This window comes from Polistes canadensis, unplaced genomic scaffold (assembly GCF_001313835.1).
Source record: "Polistes canadensis isolate GaletaPanama2010 unplaced genomic scaffold, ASM131383v1 scaffold_10, whole genome shotgun sequence".
In the NCBI taxonomy this organism is placed as follows: domain Eukaryota; kingdom Metazoa; phylum Arthropoda; class Insecta; order Hymenoptera; family Vespidae; genus Polistes; species Polistes canadensis.
Window position 1 is genome coordinate 1,300,712 of NW_014569557.1, and position 17,647 is coordinate 1,318,358.

The window sequence follows — 17,647 nt, forward strand, 5'->3', positions numbered from 1 at the left end:
CTGGCCCATGGGCTCTTGGATGGTTGACAAATACCCTGGTCTAGCATATGCTGAAACTCCGCCTTGGCGGCCTTTAACTTGTCGGGAGGTAATCTACGTGCCGGCTCGTATACGGGTGGACCCTTCGTGACGATGTGATGACGTACCGTGTGGGCGGCTGTTTTCTTGACCGACGGCGAGGTTAGGTCGACGAATTCCTTCAAGAGCTTGATGTGCGGTCCGTCAGGATAAATGGACGAAACGGTTGTTTGCGTGGGAATCACGAGCTTCCCTTGATATGACATCTGCGTCAGATTATCAATAAGGCGTCGTCCACGAAGGTCCACGGAGAGATTATGCTKGAACAAGAAATCTGCTCCGATGATCGGTTGCGATACGTCAGCAACGATAAAGATCCATGGGAACGATCTGCGAAGTCCCAGGTCGGTGTTGATTAGGGTTGTCCCGTAAGTTTTGATCGTCGAGCCGTTTGCCGCATACATTTTGTAACTCGTAGGCTGAATACGCTTGCCGTGTGCACAATGTTTAGGAACTATTGACAGGTCGGCTCCCGTGTCGATGAGGTATCGCGAGCCACTAACCTTATCTTTAATTACAAGGCGGTATCGTTTTCCGCCGTCCGCTTCCGCCAGTATCCGGGACGGCGCGGTTAGTTTCCCGCGTTGCCATTGCTACGGTCGACGTTAGAACTGCTGTTGGGGCGACGGGCGTCTACGGAATCGCGATTCTGAACCCAGGTGCACGGCTGCCGGCATTTCCTGGCCTGCGCTTGAAATCGCGAGTGGTAATAGCATAGGCCGTTGTCCACTTTGACCCTGCTACCGCGGTTGCGGCTACGACTGCGGCTTCGGTCGCGCCGAGAACGTAATTTGCTCACCTCCAGCGACAGATTTTTCACCATGTCCCGTAGCTCAGCCAGCTCGGCGTCCACGGTAGTATGGCGCGTTCCCCTGGCAGGTGTCGACGTTACAGTGGCGACGTCCGCCTTGGACACCTCCAGAATTTTATCCGCCTGCAAAGCTAACTTCGTTAGATCCGTCACTTCGCTTATGGCCAATATGCTCCCTATATAGTCGGGGAGTTGCTCCATGAATAACGTCCGCAGGATATTCTCGGTGCACTGGCCATTGGCCATATGGCGTAGTCTCTGCAGAATGTGGCTTGGTTTTTCATTCGTATGTCGGCTGCCTCGAAGCAACTTTCGCAGCTTAGTCTCGTTCGACTCATCAAAGGCGCTGATGATACGTGCCTTGAGGGCCTCGAACTTACCCCTCTCCGGCGGTGCCACTATAATGTCTGATATGAATGGCAATACGTCTTGATCCAGATGGACCACGAGATGCTGAAACTTTGTGGAGTCATTAGTGACATGAGCGATGTGAAACGCTGCCTCCGCTTGAGCGAACCATAGGACCGGGTTCTCCTTCCAAAACGGTGGAAGTTTCACGGCGCGTGCCGCATCGACCTTTACTTCGTCGTCGTCGTCCCCGGGGCCTCGCTGATGTTGCTGTAGCTCTGCTGGATCCATCCCGTCGTCCGTTTTTTTCTTTTTTTCTAAGTTAGCACGTGGTTATGCGAATCCTTTTCGATCACGTCGGGGTCACCATTTGTAGCGTGTTCGCTAATTCGCGGTAATAAATAATTCAAAAAATCTTGAAGAAGTAAACGGAAGTAGTAGCTAATTATACGTCTTTATTTCCTGCTCGTCGGTACGCGTGTCGATTGCTCACTGGTTGGATCGGAAGTGATTTCCTTGTAACTATGGAAATATTAATGTTCGCCTAGAAGCGCTGTTAGCTGTGCTAGAGTGCTAGTGCTAAAGTAGTTTGCTAGGGAATGAGCAGTAAGGATGGCGGCGCTAGTTGTCGCATAGGATGCAGTGGAAATCTGCTTATCGACAGCAGGTCGCTACATTAAGTATCTACTTTCGCCTACTGGTGGTCCCGGTAGTAACTAAAATGAAACTGGGTTGATAAAAAAGGGGACTTGTGAGCTTCTATGTACTTCTGTATTCTTTGCTTAGATCTCATTGGTTGGTTTATAGTTTGTCCAAAAACTTTGATATTTTTGCATCAGAGAGGAGGGTACTACAGATGTAATGGTCGACTAGTGTTTGTAAATATCGTGTATCGACTGGATTTTTTGACAGTTCGGGGATCCACGTTGTCAGGTTCGTAGAATTTTCTCTTGCATATAGAAGTATTCTTAACTTATTATTTTGACGTTAGATCGTTTTTTAAAGATGTCGATACGTCATTCGAGTCAATTGATACAATTTTTTAAAGAAAAAATGAGATAGTGATATAGAAGAAAAAGAATGAAATAAAGAATGTATGTCGCGTATCAACTGTTTTTAAAATGATGTAACACAACAAAAATCAAACTGTCTTTTAAATTTAATCCTGCAATTGAATTTTATCAAAATCAATCGAGCTAATTTTCTAACACGTTTTGAGATCAGTTTTTCCTTGTAAAGTAAAAATGCATAAGATCAAATGTAACATACACGGTCGCACACATAGACATTTACATGCATTTATGATTCTCCACATGACTCATACAATCTTATAGGGCTGTAATCTTAAAAGATTCATGTAAAGGTGTTCGTATGTGTGATACTGTTCTCTTTTCTTCACCCTTCCTCTTCTTTCATAACGTTTCTCTTTCGTTGTATTTTATTTCCCCCTCCCCCACTCTTTCGTTAATTCTTTCTCTCTCTCATACACAACACATATACGTACACTCACTCGTTCACTCATTTACTCATTTATTCATTTACTCACTCTCGTGTCTAGATTGCAGTTACGTTCTACTGTAGTTTTATGTCAGCGCAAGTTACGATCGTGATCCAACTATCATTCGATACTTTTATCTTATTTATGTGTTCTTGAAAATATTTATGTAGGTTTAGTAACATATTTTGTTTAAACAATATTTCTGTGTAGTGAGTTGCATTGACCATATTCGTACAGATTTAAGTACGCATTTTTCTTGCTGTTGCCATATAAATTTTATGGTCCACACGTATATTTGTATTTATTTTTAAATAATATTTTTGTTAATTTGGTGTTAGACGAAAATTAACATTTGTCATAGAAACGAATCTTAATTTAACATCTCGCAGATCTCACATAAGACGCATACAAGGACATACAGAAGAACGATTTACACATTTTCCAAGGTACAATTTAAAAGACACTCGTTAGATATTTTTTAGTTTTTATTATTAATTATCTTTCTTTTTTCTTCAATATTCATTTTAAGAATTATACGATTATTTTATTCTCTATCGTTTTTTTTATTTATTGTTGTTCAAATATTTGATGTTAAATGCAAGCTACATTCTAATTATTATTCTTATCTTTATTGTTTATTAAGTATCATTTTATTGCTAATATAAAAATATTAAGGTAGTATTACGAATTACGTGTTTATAATCGTTAAATCGTAATTAAAAAAGAATTAATAGTAATAATAGTATAATGAGTTATACTGGGAAGCCTAATAATTATTTGGAATATTTCCGTTATTTGTGGATTTTTGAAAGAAATTCTCAAACGAAATTAGTCTATTTTAAAGAACGCATACAATGACAAAAACAATTTTTTAAATAATCATTTTCTTTTTTACAAGATTCAAACTTATCGATATTTTTTTTATTGGAATTCTATAATTTTGTTGTCACAATTTCATTCCTTGCACTATTCTTAACAAAATAATATTAAGGTACAAATTCGGACGTTGATTAATTTTCCAGATAGGTATTTAGAAATAATGTTGGATGTTTTACATTATTGCGACAGGCCATTATTTTTCTAGATTAAAGTTAAAAACAAATGTCGGAAGAAAAAAATAAATGGTAATTATTATCAGATGGACTATTACTTATTTTTTTTATGGCAAATGAAATAATGCATAGTATGCAAAGATATAAATAAATTTTTCGTTGTAGAATAATTATAAAAAAAGTATTGTTTGTATGTGTGTGTGTGTATTAGAATGATAAATTTTTGTTCTGTCATTATATCATGTTAGTGACTATGAATAACTAAAAGTATGAAATCTACTTCCTTCGCATGAACATAATTTTTATACTTACTGATAAGAGTATCATAATAATATAGCGATTCCAAGCGTCGGAAAATGCATATGGTAATGCTAAAGCCACATATGTGTACATATATAAATACATATGTTCCGTAGAATAATGCCATATGATAAAATAAAAATGTAAAAGATAAAAAAAACGGAACGTGTAAACGTTGAATTCTTTTTCTTAAAATTTATTTTGTTATATTTTCTCTCGCTATTTTTATTGATCGTGTCTTTGATTATTGCAATTAAATTTGAGGATTGTAGGAATTTTAACGAAACTAAACAAATTTCTGAATGTGCAACGATCGAAAATTAATTCAAAACAATTTTAGAGTAACATTAACGTGTAATACACATCTTTGAATTTATTATAGTTAAAGAAAAGATAGTATAAAGTCAGTCTATACATAGGGTTGCGAAAATATTTGCTTGAGTAAAGGGGGTTGCCAAGTTTGAGAAACCCTCCCCTAGAGTAAAGTATCGTCATATAATAAAATAAAATAAAAAAAGATGAAAAATGTAAAACATGTAAACGTCGCGAATTCTTTCTCATTGAATTTATTATTATCATCATTATATATTTTTTTAAATAATTGTTTTTTCTTATATAATTTGACTGATCACGTCCTTAATCACGTTTGCAATTATTTACCTTATTTGTATATAGCATATTTCGTTCCCCTTTTAGTTTCAGCCATTAAAATCGAGACATAACGAAGATACCTGTGTTAATAAAATGAGTGACGATTTTGATCCTTGTGAATACTTTTGGAGTAACGAATTACTCGTACAACGTCTACTTCATATCGTAAGTCGAATTTTTTCACCGTACGAAACCAAGAAGGAATTATCGAAAAATTCTTAATCTCTACTTTAAAACATTTAAAATATTTGTTAAATATTATTTCAACTTTTAACCGTTACGAAGAAACAGCAAATTCAGCAATGTTTTTAGCAATAAATATTCTTTACATTATTTATCTTTTCAAATATTATGTTAATAAGAACTGACGACAAATTTGATATGCTTTCGTATATTTCGTGAAGAATGTGGTCGTAATTCGCGTGTCGCAAGAGAAATAATTTTAAGCGTAACATTTAATCATTTCGCTAGTTATGCAATAAACATTTTTTTATTCGCTTATATTGCATTCTTATTTTTCGCATTATATGATTTATATAAAAAAATTAATTAATCTTTGCAGAATCGCTTTGTATCCTTCAAATATATTTTTCGTATTTCTTTCGCCATCGTAGCGATACATTTATTATCATGAATGACTAATTTCATGAATATTACTTGTAGGTATATAAAATCAAAAAAATAGGATAAATATTTTTGTTCTTTGTATATCAAATTATAAATAAAAATATATTGTTTCAGCTACGGCAAACGCAAAATTTCTGTTCGGATACTGAATGTTTCAGTTTCTCAAGACGTAGGTATCACTTTGTTCTTTAACAATATCGTACCTGTTTATTAAAATTATTTTATATTTGTAAAATGTTATGTTCTTTTAGTACCAGGACCGCCTCCTGTAGAGTCGTCCTCTAATTTTTTTCTAATATGTTTATTTTTTGCATTTATGGTTGTAATGTATATTACCAGACCAAGATCTCTTCGACGTCCACAATTGGAATCAAATGTTACTAAAAATCGAGATAACATATCTGTAAGTGATAACGTTTATGTCGATCGAATAATATTTAACGTTAATTATGAAAAATTCGCAATAATTATTGATTAATTAGAATCAAATATTTATTTTTATTTATATATTGTCATTTACATAAATTATGAATACATTTATAAATAATAGTTCGACTGGTTCCGTAAATATTAGACAGAAAAGATAATTTTTTTTAGGGTTCGAACGATGATCTTCCACCACCCCCACCTGCAGGAAATTAAAAACGCACATAAAGAATGGATGATATAGACAAATTTTGTTCTATTTTAATAGCTGGATTTTTTAAATGACAAAAACAACAATATTGGTAATAATTAATTAATTATGAATCGGAAAAATGGTGATCTGAGAATTATATTTGTTTTTTTTTCTTTTCCTATGCAGAAATATATTTCAAAAATTCAGTATTAATTTTCGAACGGTATAATTACTATATATATATATATGAAAACGCAAAGTTTTAATAGGAACTATACATATATTTTATTCTATCCTTTTCTCCCTTTGTTTTCTTCACTTCTTTCTACTAATGCTTATTATTACATATTGTATATGGGGGGTATATACAGTGTGTACAGAAATAATGTAAAATATTAGCACTAATGATAATAAATGTAGGAATATAACATGTGATTGTATAGCAAAATGGGATGGTATATGGCGTATTTAAAAATTAGTATAAAGGAATTATTTTCTCATGAAAGATTTATTATGTAAGTTATTCTTTCCATTCCAATAATCGCATATGGCCAGTAATCCTAATATAATATACAATGATTGATCATATTTTAATAAATATTTCTTATTTCGTTTACTTTTTTCTTTCCTTTTTAAATTAATTAAAATTTACATAAGCGTGCGCGTGAATAGATCGAATGTAAGAGTTTATTAATACGTTTCCTGCCACGTGCACCGTTTTCGGTACACGTTGAAATTGACTTCTATGGCAAATCATTTTTCTCATCAAGAGATAAGCAATGATTGCTGATATCATTTTTACATAGTTTATAATGATTTTTATGATAGAAAATATAAAAAATATGCATAGTTACATTGCACGGGATATTACAAAAAGAGTGACAACATTTAACGATGATTGTCTTAACAAACTATCAGTATGTCTCTCTTGCTTCAATAAAATACATCGATAACATAAAATTATGATTAAAAAGCAATTAAATATGTTTACATGCACATTCTTGCTTTAGATTCTGTTTCGTTACTTTATTGTTTTATTATTCTTGTATTTTTGTATTGTCAAATGAATTCGTTCCCTTTTTATATATATGGTATAAATTATTTTTAATTTTATTTAATTTTATTTATTTCGGTATTTACAAACACCGAAATTACATTTAGATATGTATAGCGAACCTAAAACTGGGACAATTTTTCCATATCACTTTTCTTTTTTTCTGATAAAAGTACCAAAAATATTTTTCTCTCTTATAATTTAATAAAATTTTTTACTTTTTTTCAATCGTTTGACACAATCGTAGAGAAAATTTCATTTATTTTCAAAGATACCGAGAAAAATGTAACTCTGATAAAATAATAATAATAGTAATAATAATAAAAAGAAAAACATGATTTCGTTCGATCACTTAATTGGTCTATTTTTAAAATGACTGAACGATTCGATTCGAAAATTGGACCATAAATCATCCACATATCATTTCAATTATTTTAAAAATCGAATTTCTATTAAAGACATAAATCAATACAATTCCAATATATATAGTATACAAATTATAATATATAAAAATAATAGAGAAGTTTTCATTCTCTTTATTTTTTTCCACTATATTGCTTGGCAGTTATTTCATTTGACGTTATGTATAATAAATAATTCTAAACAATTATTTTTTAATGCATTTATTTTAAACAAAAGCAAAAAGTGAATAATTTAAAATAACGTAGAAGATTATTAATTTTTAAAATGCTTTTCTCATGGAATCCGACAAAAGCATTTTAGTGTTTAAAAAATTTAAAGATTATTATATTTTTGTACTTTTAATTTCATGTAAAAAATAAGCATTGATTTACAAAAACTTATTTTTTATTATGCAATATCGTACCATTTATGATTAAATTATAAATATACTTATTGACTTAATCTACTGCGGTCGAACAAGTCGTCCTTTTCTTTTTTTTCACTTTTTACAGTACATTTCAAAATTTTCGAGAATGTAAATAAAAAGTTAAATATTTTTCATAATTAACCATTATTTTCCAACTTATCGTCTACAATAATGCATTATTATATGCTATTATTATGCACGATATCTTTTATATTAAAATATTATGTACAAACTTTGTATGTAACAAATTATATTGGTATTGCAACTATTTCAATTAGATATAGTTCAACCCTGATTGAGATATTTTAATAGATAATTAGATATTTAAATAGCTTTCACAAATCGCTATTAATTTTGGCCATAGTAGTTCGTACCTTTTGTAGAACTCCTGTCATTTGTTCGTATTTACCTGTAGAGTCTGGTAAATTTTCAAAATTTATGACGTCGCAAATATTCTTTGAAAATTTGTCTGAAGACGGTAATTTATTAAAAGGAGAACTACTTTGTACTACTGGTGTGCCCAAATCTATTGATATTATGCTTCCTTGACTTGAATTCAATGAATTATGCATATTTTGTGAGAGATTGGATTGTGGTGTGTGTTCGATGGATGGTGAAGGTGCTTCCGATTTCAAAGTATTATTTAAAGAATTGCATTTCACAGGTGTTTCAAGATTAGATTGCGAGCTGGAATCCTCAAGCTCTACAAGTAATCGTTTTTTTATGCTTTCGAGATCTGATAACGATGGTGAATTTGTCCTGGACAATGGTGACACGCTTCCATCCTAGATAAATATATTTTTTGATAATTATTTAAATTAACAGCATATAAGATTATTTATAACTTACAATGGAATCTTGCGATTGACTATCAAATGAACACTGTTCCAATGTTGATGACGAAGATAGTGGTTCTGGAGGCTTAGAAGGTATATTTTTTGGTAAAGGTGGTATAAAATGTCCATTAATAGGTACTGTTTCAACAATACTTTCTATTCCTACAAATAAGATTATATATATAGATTTACTTAATATTTTCTATTTTTCATGGAAAAAGTAGATGTGAGGGAAAATGATAAGAAATTACCACTTAAATCTTCTATTTCCATATCGCTAGGTACTATAGATGAATTGCTTGTTGCAGATGTATTTAATTTTAATTTTTTCCTCTTATATCCTTCTGGTGTCTTCTTGTTACCCATATTTAATAGCATATTTTCCTTACTATGAGCATATTGTAATTCAGGAGTCCAAGAATGCATTTGTTCCTTTAATCAAAGTCAAAATTTACATAGAAATTATTTATATAATAAATTGTTCATTAAAATATTATTTGTGAAAATACTTACATCACGAGTACCCAATGGAGGTGAAACATTAAACCCAGGAAAATCTACAATTTTGTTTATATCGTATTGATATTTATCTTCTATGATTATCACTTCTCCCGGTTCCTCATCAGGATCCAATTCTGGTGCTCCATCCGAATTGAATAGAGATAATCCTGAATGTTGCAAGCGTGCTTCTTCTAACCATCCAGGAGGATAACCGAGCGCTCTCATTCTATGAAAAATAAATTAATTATAAGAAATGAAAATGTTGTATTTTATCCATATAAATTTTATGATTTCATACACTTTCGCACGCATTGTTCTTACATTTTTTATATGAAAATGATTGAAATTAATTATTATTTCTTTCTTTACCTGTAAATATGCAAAGGTAATTCATTATCTCTGAGGCCCAATGCGTAACGTAAATCTTTGCTAATTTGACCAGGAATCAAGTGACTGAATTTTTGACAGTCATCTAAATGATATCTTATACCTTTATGACTTTTTTTATCACTAAGATTCTTATTACGATTCTTAGTTATATTAGCTTGGTTCCAAGGTAATACACAATCATTTAAGTTATGGTTTCCAGAACAATTAAAACATGAAAGTTTTCTATTACATACGTTTTTTTCTTCCCCAGTATTTAATTTCTCTTCTTTTCTCTTTCTATTTTCATCAAATAATTTATAAGACTAGAAAAAGAAAGAAAACAATATTATATTTGGATCATATATATAAAACAAATGTTATATATATATATATGTTATGGCAATGCATACAATGCCCAAAATATATACATTGACTATAATATATACATTAGATATGTATACATTATTGCACACACAAACTTTTATAAAAACATACCGTGTCATACGTAGGTACTTTATGATTTTGCCATATTAAAGGCTGTGTGTCCAGAGTAAAGAGATCTTTGTTGTTTTCGCTTTCCACATTAGGTACAATAACTTTACATTCGTTCGGTTTATCCCAAAATTCTAATATTAGGTCAGAGTAGTTATTGCATAGATTAATATTATTCTTTGAATTAATCAAAGCCTCTATGCTTATGGTTATCTCATGTCTAAATTTTCTGTAACATAAGAAATGTATCGGAACATGTAGCATTGTTTACATTTGTTATATAATTCAAAATTTTTCATTAGAGAGTATCTTAAAAATATAAAATACATAAACATGTCAGATGTGTCCTAAGTAACGCATTCTCCTGTGCATACAAATGTAAGTTATTGTTGAATTAAAATTATCTATGACTCGTATAGAAAAAAATGGAAAATTGAATTTTGCATTTTTGATAGAACAATGAAAATATATGTATGTGTAAAATTTGATGACAGTTATTGTTTATTCTTTGTAAAAAATTAAGACTCACCGAGCAATAGTTTCATTCTGAAATATAACCTTAAATAGTGGCTGGTTCTTATCTATTATTAAAGTTTCCTCATCGAAAACAGACTCATCTTCTTTCGATTTAATATATTCTTGAACATCCATGTCCCAAACTGGTATTCGACTTATCATTATTTGTTTAATTTTATACATAAAAACTTGTTTCCCTCGTTCTTCTTGATAAGTTTACAAACACTGATACAATGCCATGCGAGTAATCTTATTTTTTCAAATTTAAGAAAACGGGGAGAAATATGAAGTGAAAAAAAATATACACTCGAAATTATACGATATACAAAATAAGGAAAAACATTACACTTGCCACAATTTATTTTAAATACGTTAGTCAAATTAGACTCCGCCGTAATGTTTTTTCGCCATATTGGATTTAGACGATGGACGCTTTTATCAACGCATAGTGTTGCCAACATAAATATGTGATAGAAATTAAATATTTATGATGGTAAAAGTATCAGGTTAGCCAATAATTTGTCAAAACGAAAATAAATAATAAGTGATAATTTTTGTTGAAAAAATGCGCTTAAGATGTGTGTTTTAATTCAAGTATATTGCAATTTATCGTGTGAATTTAAATTTTATCTCATAAATCGTCGCTTAGTTTTTGATTGATTTAATAGAATGCCATTTTTAAAATGCATCCGAATTTCTACTAATAAGGAACAATCGGAAAAAAGCAAAAAAGAAGGATTGCGATGTTCCATATTTCTTCCACAAAGGAAAGGAATTTTGAAAGCACATTATAAAGGTGAATGGAAAGATAATAAGAAACACGGCAAGGGTACAGACATAGACAGGTATTTGTTTAAATAATTTCCTTGATTTCTTTCTTTTTGTGTAGTTTTATGAACTTGTTATTATCAGAAATGGTAGGATGTACGAGGGTAATTGGTTTTGCGGACAAAAACACGGTTATGGCGTATTGAGTAAAATATATAAAAATAGTAGTATTCGTAAAATATACGCGGGTTATTGGATGATAGGAAAAAAAGAAGGTTTTGGTAATTTTTGGTATGAAAATGGGGATTATTACGAAGGAGATTTTCATTGTGATAAACGTCACGGTTATGGTCGCATTTGGTACCAAAATGGCGATTATTACCAAGGATTTTGGAGAAACGATTTGTCGTATGGAAAGGGAATGTTTATTAAAGGTTTACAAAATCAAATTTAGCGAAGAAAAAATATCTTACATTTTGCAATATAGTGGTTTCATCTAAATGTGTTTATTTTATTTAACTATTAACAGGAGATGGAAATCGGTACGAGGGTTCTTTCATCGATGGAAAAAGAAACGGTTTAGGTACATTTTATCATTTAGATAGTGGACAATGTCAATATGGTTATTGGTGCAACGATTTTTGTATTAATAGCATAATGCAAGATATTAATTGGCGGCAATCGGCATTGCATCCAACAGCATATCCCATACCGGAAACTAATATTTCGACCATTTGTTATTAATTCTTCTTATTTTCCTTTATTACTGTAAATCCCAATCATCATTTTGCGATATGATTTATCATTTTTATTAAGAAAGACATCTTGGGCTTAATTTGGAATTTTCATTACACATTTGGGGTGACGATGTTTACCCCCAATTCGCAAACTTTGTTCTTTGATTGCTCTTCGTGTAATCATGAAATGTAATAATACTTCCTTTCGCGTTAGGTCATTAACTAGTTTGAAGTTGTATCAAAGCATTCATCACGAGTAACAACTCGCATGATTTTCCGTGGTTGTGCTTCATTAAAATGAAGAATAAACATTTCTAAACACGCTTCTGATTGTTCTCTCTTTTTTCTGCTATTTTTAATTTTTATTAAGTATCATTTTAATGTTTTATTTTTTCTTCGAAAATATTTATATCTGTATTGGAAAATAGAACAAGTTTGTCGGTAATAATGTGTAGATTGATTCTATGTTTACCATCAGAGGCTCGTTATCATCAAAGTTAGTTTGCACATTGTACGAATAGATGGCAGTATAAGTTCGTTTATCGATCGGCAACATGGAAGATAATATTTGTATAACAACCTAGTTCGTGATACGTTCTACGTAAGTGTATTTATAAGTTACTATGTATACGTTTTAGATTTAAAGAGTTATAAGTTAGCTTAAGCTTATCAAATATTTGTTTCTGAAATATTTTCAATCCATATAAACAACTTACGTATACCCAGTGAACAAGAGTAAAAGAAAGAAAAGAGTTCTATAATATGATAGGAAAAGATATAGAAAAAGAAGCGTGTGACAAAGTAAAAGATAACCTTACTAAAAATATACATTTAATCTAGCAATAATTAATATCCCCCCTTATTTGTTTTTTTTTTTTTGTTATTTAAGTTACGTCGTCTAAATTATCACAGAAAAATGTGAAATAATAAACGATATTAATTATTACTGGGGAGACAGTTTGCTTTATTGTACTTGAATGTATTTGTATGTAATATGTGTGACATTTCATAATGTGAGAGTAGGATAAAACTAACAATAAGTCGTCCTTGGAAGATCCGCTAACGTAGTTAATCTTATCGATCGAGAAGAAAAATCCAACGACGTTTGTCTTTCCATCGTGCAAGTAGTGGTAAGGGGTTTAAGCGAAAAGAGCCAGGGTAAGGGCACTCGAGAACAAAGTGTTGGAAAACAAAGTTAGGCAGCCGCAAATTTGTAGAGATAACATACACACACGGAGAAGCATACTTTTCAAACGGAACCCATTGAATGCGTTTACTATCGAAAGTTCGATGTACTTCTAATACAAGAGAATATACTCACGTATTTTGCTTTCCTTATTGCCGTATTTTATCTCAACCGCGAGGAGAAATTTGTCGTAAAAACAAACGAAATAGAAGAAGAAAAGAAGATGGACTTGTTTTCCAATAACTTTTTGTTTTTTAACCATATGATTTTCCTATAGGATACATTTGAGACTACTTATAAGGTAGTTTGTTTATTGGGTTAGTATTTTAAACAAAGAAAACCAAAAAAATTTGTATTTACTTAAAAACATAAAGTATTATACTTTTACCTATTATAATTTCTATTTATTCCTGAAGAATTGCTTATATTGAATTTCTTGTTGTCCGTTTTATGAAAGAACAATTTTTGTTAGAAATGTTTCTTTGTCAGAGGAATATACTCGATTTGTAATATATTCGTCGAAGAACGATTAAAATGTATTCTTGTGTTGTTTTTAATGTAAATTCGTTTAATTAAAAGCTTTGCTTTTTCCTCTCGTTAACGAGGTCTTATCTTTGCGCTTTGCTTCGGCGCGCGACTGCAGGTTTATAAATATTTCATTTTAAAATGTTTTATCCTTGGTGTATCATCATACAAGTGAGAGAAACGATATTAAAGTATTCGCGTAAAATTCAACAAACGGGATTCTAATTATAGCGAACTTATCTTAACACTTTTTATTTCTTTTTCTATCTCTTTTACAGAAAATTTTAACTTTTAGTTCCATTTTCTAGAAAGAAAAAAGGAAGTAGAAGAAGAAGAAGAAGAATTAATTGAAGAGGAGAATAACGTAGTTATCAATAATTTGTAAGAATGGACAATTTTCGTAGTCGAAGGAAATCATTAGTAAGTTTCTCGAAAATTATCGAAAAGTAGTAACGGGATCGAGTTTATCTCGATGTAAAATAGAACGGGATATAAAGAAACAAATCGTTCGATAAAGTTTGAATTTTTACTAAAGAAAACATAGGATCCAATTATTATTTCGTTCGATGGGGGGATGTTTTTGTTTTTTCAAGATTTATTTATTTCGATTTTATACGCGGGTGGGTTGAAAAGTTTTCAGTCTCAACAACAACCAAATTTGATTCTTTTTGTATTTTTCTAAATTATACGTATAAATATAAGGTATGAGGAATTAAAAGGATAAAATGATAAATAAGATTAAGAACGATAATCATTGTCATTAAAAGTGTTTTTCTTTGACATATTGATGAATACAGGTGCACATGAGAAACGTTCATAGAATTGTTGCACGCGTATTAAAAGCACGTTTTATACAAAATTTCTCGCACGCATATACAATATATTTATGTTTATCTATTTGCTATTTATACATCCATACATACATACATACGTTCTGATATACATGTATTAAAAAAAAAGGAACAAATGAACAAACGTATATACATACATCCATACGTACGTGTACATAAATACATGTATTTATATACATATATCCTATATCATATTTATATATTTATAATATTATATTACATATTCTTAGCGAATTCTTTTACTTTCAAAAAATATATTTAACAAAATAGGAATATAATTTTATACGACAGATTATACAAATGTATGCAGCGATGATTTTCACGAGTTGCTATAAAATTTCTCTCTTTTTTTGTTTTCTTTTTGTCATATTAAAAATAAGAATAATCTTTGGAAAGAAAAATAATCGATAATCGTCAAAATTTCATTTAGGAAAGAAAAACGAGGACGAAATTCAAACGATTTCATCTTTCGAATATTTATATTTTTCCCTTTTTATTATATTTACAAGCGCGCGTGATCGATCTAATTCATTTTGATTACAAAACTACGTCATTACAAACGCGTTTGTTCATGGACTACCCTCTTTCCTCCCCGATCGATATCTCGAAATACCCGCATCACTATTTCTATGATACATTTATTTACAGAAAAGTTTTTTCCTTGTTTTTTTCTTTCGCGTGCTTGCTTCTTCATTTGTTGTATTTTATTTTTCTTTTATTATAAATATTGTTATTTTTATTTCCTTTTTTTTTTTCGTTAGAAAAATCTCCCTAGAGATATTTTGATTTGTACATAGAGCTTCTCTTCCTTTTCAAAGGAAAGATAAATAAAAAAGAAAAAGAAATAGTTTTGCCGATATTGTTTGTACGTTACAAGCATACAAAAAGTTACGCCTCTTGTTTTTAAAAGGAATATTATAAAAGGAAATAATTGAAAGAATATATTAGATATAAATATAATAACAATAATAATAATAATAATAATAGTAATGATTATTATTATACATTTGTATGTACATACGATACGTCCATCAGAGAGAGGATTTTGGATTTGTGTGCTTTTCGTCAAATAAAAAGGTTAGGATTTTGCAGTTTTCTTTTTTTTCTCAGATTGGACGACCAATTGGTCGGAATCCTCGCGGTTTACGCAATCTCTGATAGCTTGTAAAATTATTCCAACTCTTCGATCTAAAGCGGTCAAATGGGGCTCCCATAAAACTGGTGCAACTGGATCCCTTGCCATACTCTGCTTCATGGCTACGCTCAAACGTGTCGGTCCATTGTGAAATCTTTAATCAGAAAATCCATTTCTATATCAAATATTCGAATAATTGAATAATTAAATGATATATCGTAAAAATAACATTAACCGTTTAAATAATATAGTATTTTATTATGAAATAATTAAATATCCCACTTATTTCCAAACGAACAATTTTCTCTTTAAATATATCCACAGAAAGAAGCATTGATAAAAATGTAATATACGATAACGGGTACATTTCGCGAAATAATGCAATAATAGGAAAAATAAATAGCATATTTGAATTAAATTCAAAATGGAATAGAATCGAAATAAATTTTCATAATTATTCGTTATTTCTTTAATCGTAAAAAATTGTTTTAACGTGGTTACATCCATAAATAAACGGGGAAAGAAAAAAACAATGACTCGCAAGAAGTTAATGTAATTTTATCTTATAAATAGTTAATGTGTTAAAATGAATCGAAAACGGAGCAGACCGGAACGGAACGGATCGGATCAGAACGATGACCGTTTACGATACGATCTGCTCGCTAAAGACAGTATCCCTTTTGACAGTAGGATAAAGTGCTCGCAACGAAGTAGTCGCAGGAAGTTATTATCCTATAATATCGCATTTAATGGACAACGTGTGGGTTTCTTTAACAAGTAGCACGATTTCATTCGAAGCGCTACTTAGAAGGAAGCAAGCCTAATTATATCTAATTCGTATTTATCACGTTGGAACGTAACTCGTATCGATCGAATTTAACGATAACACGTACTATATATGGGAAAAATTCTTTTTTTTTATTTCATCCGTATTTCTAGTTTTATATCATTACATTTTATATTTTCACATATACAATATATATATATATATATATTTAATTCATATTTATCATATTAAAACGTAAATCTGATCTCGATCGAAATATAGGAGATAACGAATAATTTTGATATAAATTATTTGATTTTATTAAAAGGACAATCTCGACATTGTAATCCCGAAACGACGATGTTGGGATTTTTGTCCTTTTTTTTTCTTTTAACAACGGTGCAAAGACTCGTAAAAAAGTCAAGTTCGCGTAGGAGAGGAGAGAAGAGGAAGGGCTGTCCGAGGAGAGAAAATCCGAGAGAACGAGGCTACTTTAGCGCGAATTTATCGTGCTCGTATTTTTCGGGGTTTTCGTCGGAGGGGGAACGCATTCGAAAAACGCATCGTCGTCGCCGTCGTTTCGCGCCCTGGCACGACGAAACGTCTCTCGTTTCGCGATTCGAATTTGCCGATCGAAGGTGAGATTCACGAGCGGCCCACCGATGCCAATTTCGATAAAACACAGTAGATTCCGATTCCGATTCCGATTCCGATTCCGATTCCGGGGAAAATCCCGACGTTGTCGTCTCGTCGTTAGAAATAGGGGACTCACTTGAGTAAGGTGGCCAGGGTGCTCTGTCTGATCATGCAGCATTGCAAGATAGGTGCTAGAATAGATGTCTCATCGTGAAAGGGTTTCCCAAAGCCACGACCATGATCAACGTGAAGGGTGAACGTGTCGTTCCCGAATATCTTGAATGTCTCGTAGTGATGTCGGTCCATATTCCCAGTTAGAAAATCAAAGACTGACATGTCCATCAAATCGAGAAGTCTCCGACCCTCGTCGTAAGGTGGTATCTCTTTCACCAGTGAACAATATTGCGAGTCTGTCAAATATTTCAAATTTCTTTCAATCCTAAATAATTATTAACAACAAGT

The 17,647-nt window shown here is 31.4% G+C and overlaps 5 protein-coding genes across 8 annotated transcripts in view; 2 read left to right on the forward strand and 3 right to left on the reverse strand.

Annotated features, from left to right (window-relative positions):
• Positions 1-649: 649 nt before the first annotated feature.
• On the reverse strand, positions 650-1,528 carry LOC106792598. The gene has a single exon (XM_014759073.1). It carries the CDS (start codon positions 1,526-1,528, stop codon positions 650-652), a length of 879 nt encoding a protein of 292 aa, XP_014614559.1.
• Positions 1,529-2,057: 529 nt separating this feature from the next.
• LOC106793015 (small integral membrane protein 14) lies at positions 2,058-6,485 on the forward strand. 3 transcript variants are annotated; one of them, XM_014759585.1, is made up of 6 exons: positions 2,058-2,170; positions 3,125-3,181; positions 4,784-4,903; positions 5,480-5,534; positions 5,617-5,768; positions 5,963-6,485. In XM_014759585.1, exons 3-6 carry the CDS (start codon positions 4,832-4,834, stop codon positions 6,005-6,007), a joined length of 324 nt encoding a protein of 107 aa, XP_014615071.1. In that variant the 5' UTR covers positions 2,058-2,170; positions 3,125-3,181; positions 4,784-4,831; the 3' UTR covers positions 6,008-6,485. The 3 variants fall into 3 exon arrangements, with proteins under 3 accessions (XP_014615071.1, XP_014615069.1, XP_014615070.1); XM_014759583.1 differs by lacking the exon at positions 3,125-3,181; XM_014759584.1 differs by lacking the exon at positions 2,058-2,170 and having other exon boundaries at positions 2,779-3,181.
• On the reverse strand, positions 6,294-11,007 carry LOC106793014 (zinc finger CCHC domain-containing protein 8 homolog). Its single transcript, XM_014759582.1, has 7 exons — positions 10,595-11,007; positions 10,069-10,294; positions 9,574-9,896; positions 9,217-9,430; positions 8,955-9,135; positions 8,717-8,865; positions 6,294-8,652 (listed from the first exon to the last, which is right to left on the reverse strand). The coding sequence occupies exons 1-7, from the start codon at positions 10,762-10,764 to the stop codon at positions 8,203-8,205; spliced, it is 1,713 nt and encodes a 570-aa protein (XP_014615068.1). The 5' UTR covers positions 10,765-11,007; the 3' UTR covers positions 6,294-8,202.
• Positions 11,008-11,100: 93 nt separating this feature from the next.
• On the forward strand, positions 11,101-12,408 carry LOC106792983 (MORN repeat-containing protein 3-like). 2 transcript variants are annotated; one of them, XM_014759526.1, is made up of 3 exons: positions 11,101-11,426; positions 11,494-11,783; positions 11,879-12,408. In XM_014759526.1, the coding sequence occupies exons 1-3, from the start codon at positions 11,251-11,253 to the stop codon at positions 12,091-12,093; spliced, it is 681 nt and encodes a 226-aa protein (XP_014615012.1). In that variant the 5' UTR covers positions 11,101-11,250; the 3' UTR covers positions 12,094-12,408. The 2 variants fall into 2 exon arrangements, 1 of the variants encoding a protein (XP_014615012.1); XR_001382370.1 differs by lacking the exon at positions 11,494-11,783 and having other exon boundaries at positions 11,879-12,141.
• A 3,215-nt stretch (positions 12,409-15,623) lies between these two features.
• The window catches only part of LOC106792607 (extracellular serine/threonine protein CG31145), a gene marked incomplete at its 5' end in the record, with an annotated part of 37,125 nt that continues 35,101 nt past the window's right edge, over positions 15,624-17,647 (reverse strand). The window contains 2 exons of the mRNA XM_014759082.1: positions 15,624-15,937; positions 17,322-17,595. Of these exons, the coding sequence (XP_014614568.1) occupies positions 15,727-15,937; positions 17,322-17,595 (485 nt within the window). The remainder of the gene's footprint in view (positions 15,938-17,321; positions 17,596-17,647) is intronic.

Excerpts from the sequence above, each read along its gene's own strand:
- LOC106792598 (XM_014759073.1), bottom strand. The coding sequence starts at position 1,528 with ATGGATCCAGCAGAGCTACAGCAACATCAGCGAGGCCCCGGGGACGAC.
- LOC106793015 (XM_014759585.1), top strand. The coding sequence starts at position 4,832 with ATGAGTGACGATTTTGATCCTTGTGAATACTTTTGGAGTAACGAATTA. Across the intron at positions 4,904-5,479 it reads TACAACGTCTACTTCATATC|CTACGGCAAACGCAAAATTT; the intron begins GTAAGTCGAATT and ends ATATTGTTTCAG. Across the intron at positions 5,769-5,962 it reads AAAATCGAGATAACATATCT|GGTTCGAACGATGATCTTCC; the intron begins GTAAGTGATAAC and ends AATTTTTTTTAG.
- LOC106793014 (XM_014759582.1), bottom strand. The coding sequence starts at position 10,764 with ATGTATAAAATTAAACAAATAATGATAAGTCGAATACCAGTTTGGGAC. Across the intron at positions 9,431-9,573 it reads TTACCTTTGCATATTTACAG|AATGAGAGCGCTCGGTTATC; the intron begins GTAAAGAAAGAA and ends TATTTTTCATAG. Across the intron at positions 8,653-8,716 it reads GTCAATCGCAAGATTCCATT|GATGGAAGCGTGTCACCATT; the intron begins GTAAGTTATAAA and ends ATATTTATCTAG.
- LOC106792983 (XM_014759526.1), top strand. The coding sequence starts at position 11,251 with ATGCCATTTTTAAAATGCATCCGAATTTCTACTAATAAGGAACAATCG. Across the intron at positions 11,427-11,493 it reads AAGGGTACAGACATAGACAG|AAATGGTAGGATGTACGAGG; the intron begins GTATTTGTTTAA and ends TGTTATTATCAG. Across the intron at positions 11,784-11,878 it reads AAAGGGAATGTTTATTAAAG|GAGATGGAAATCGGTACGAG; the intron begins GTTTACAAAATC and ends AACTATTAACAG.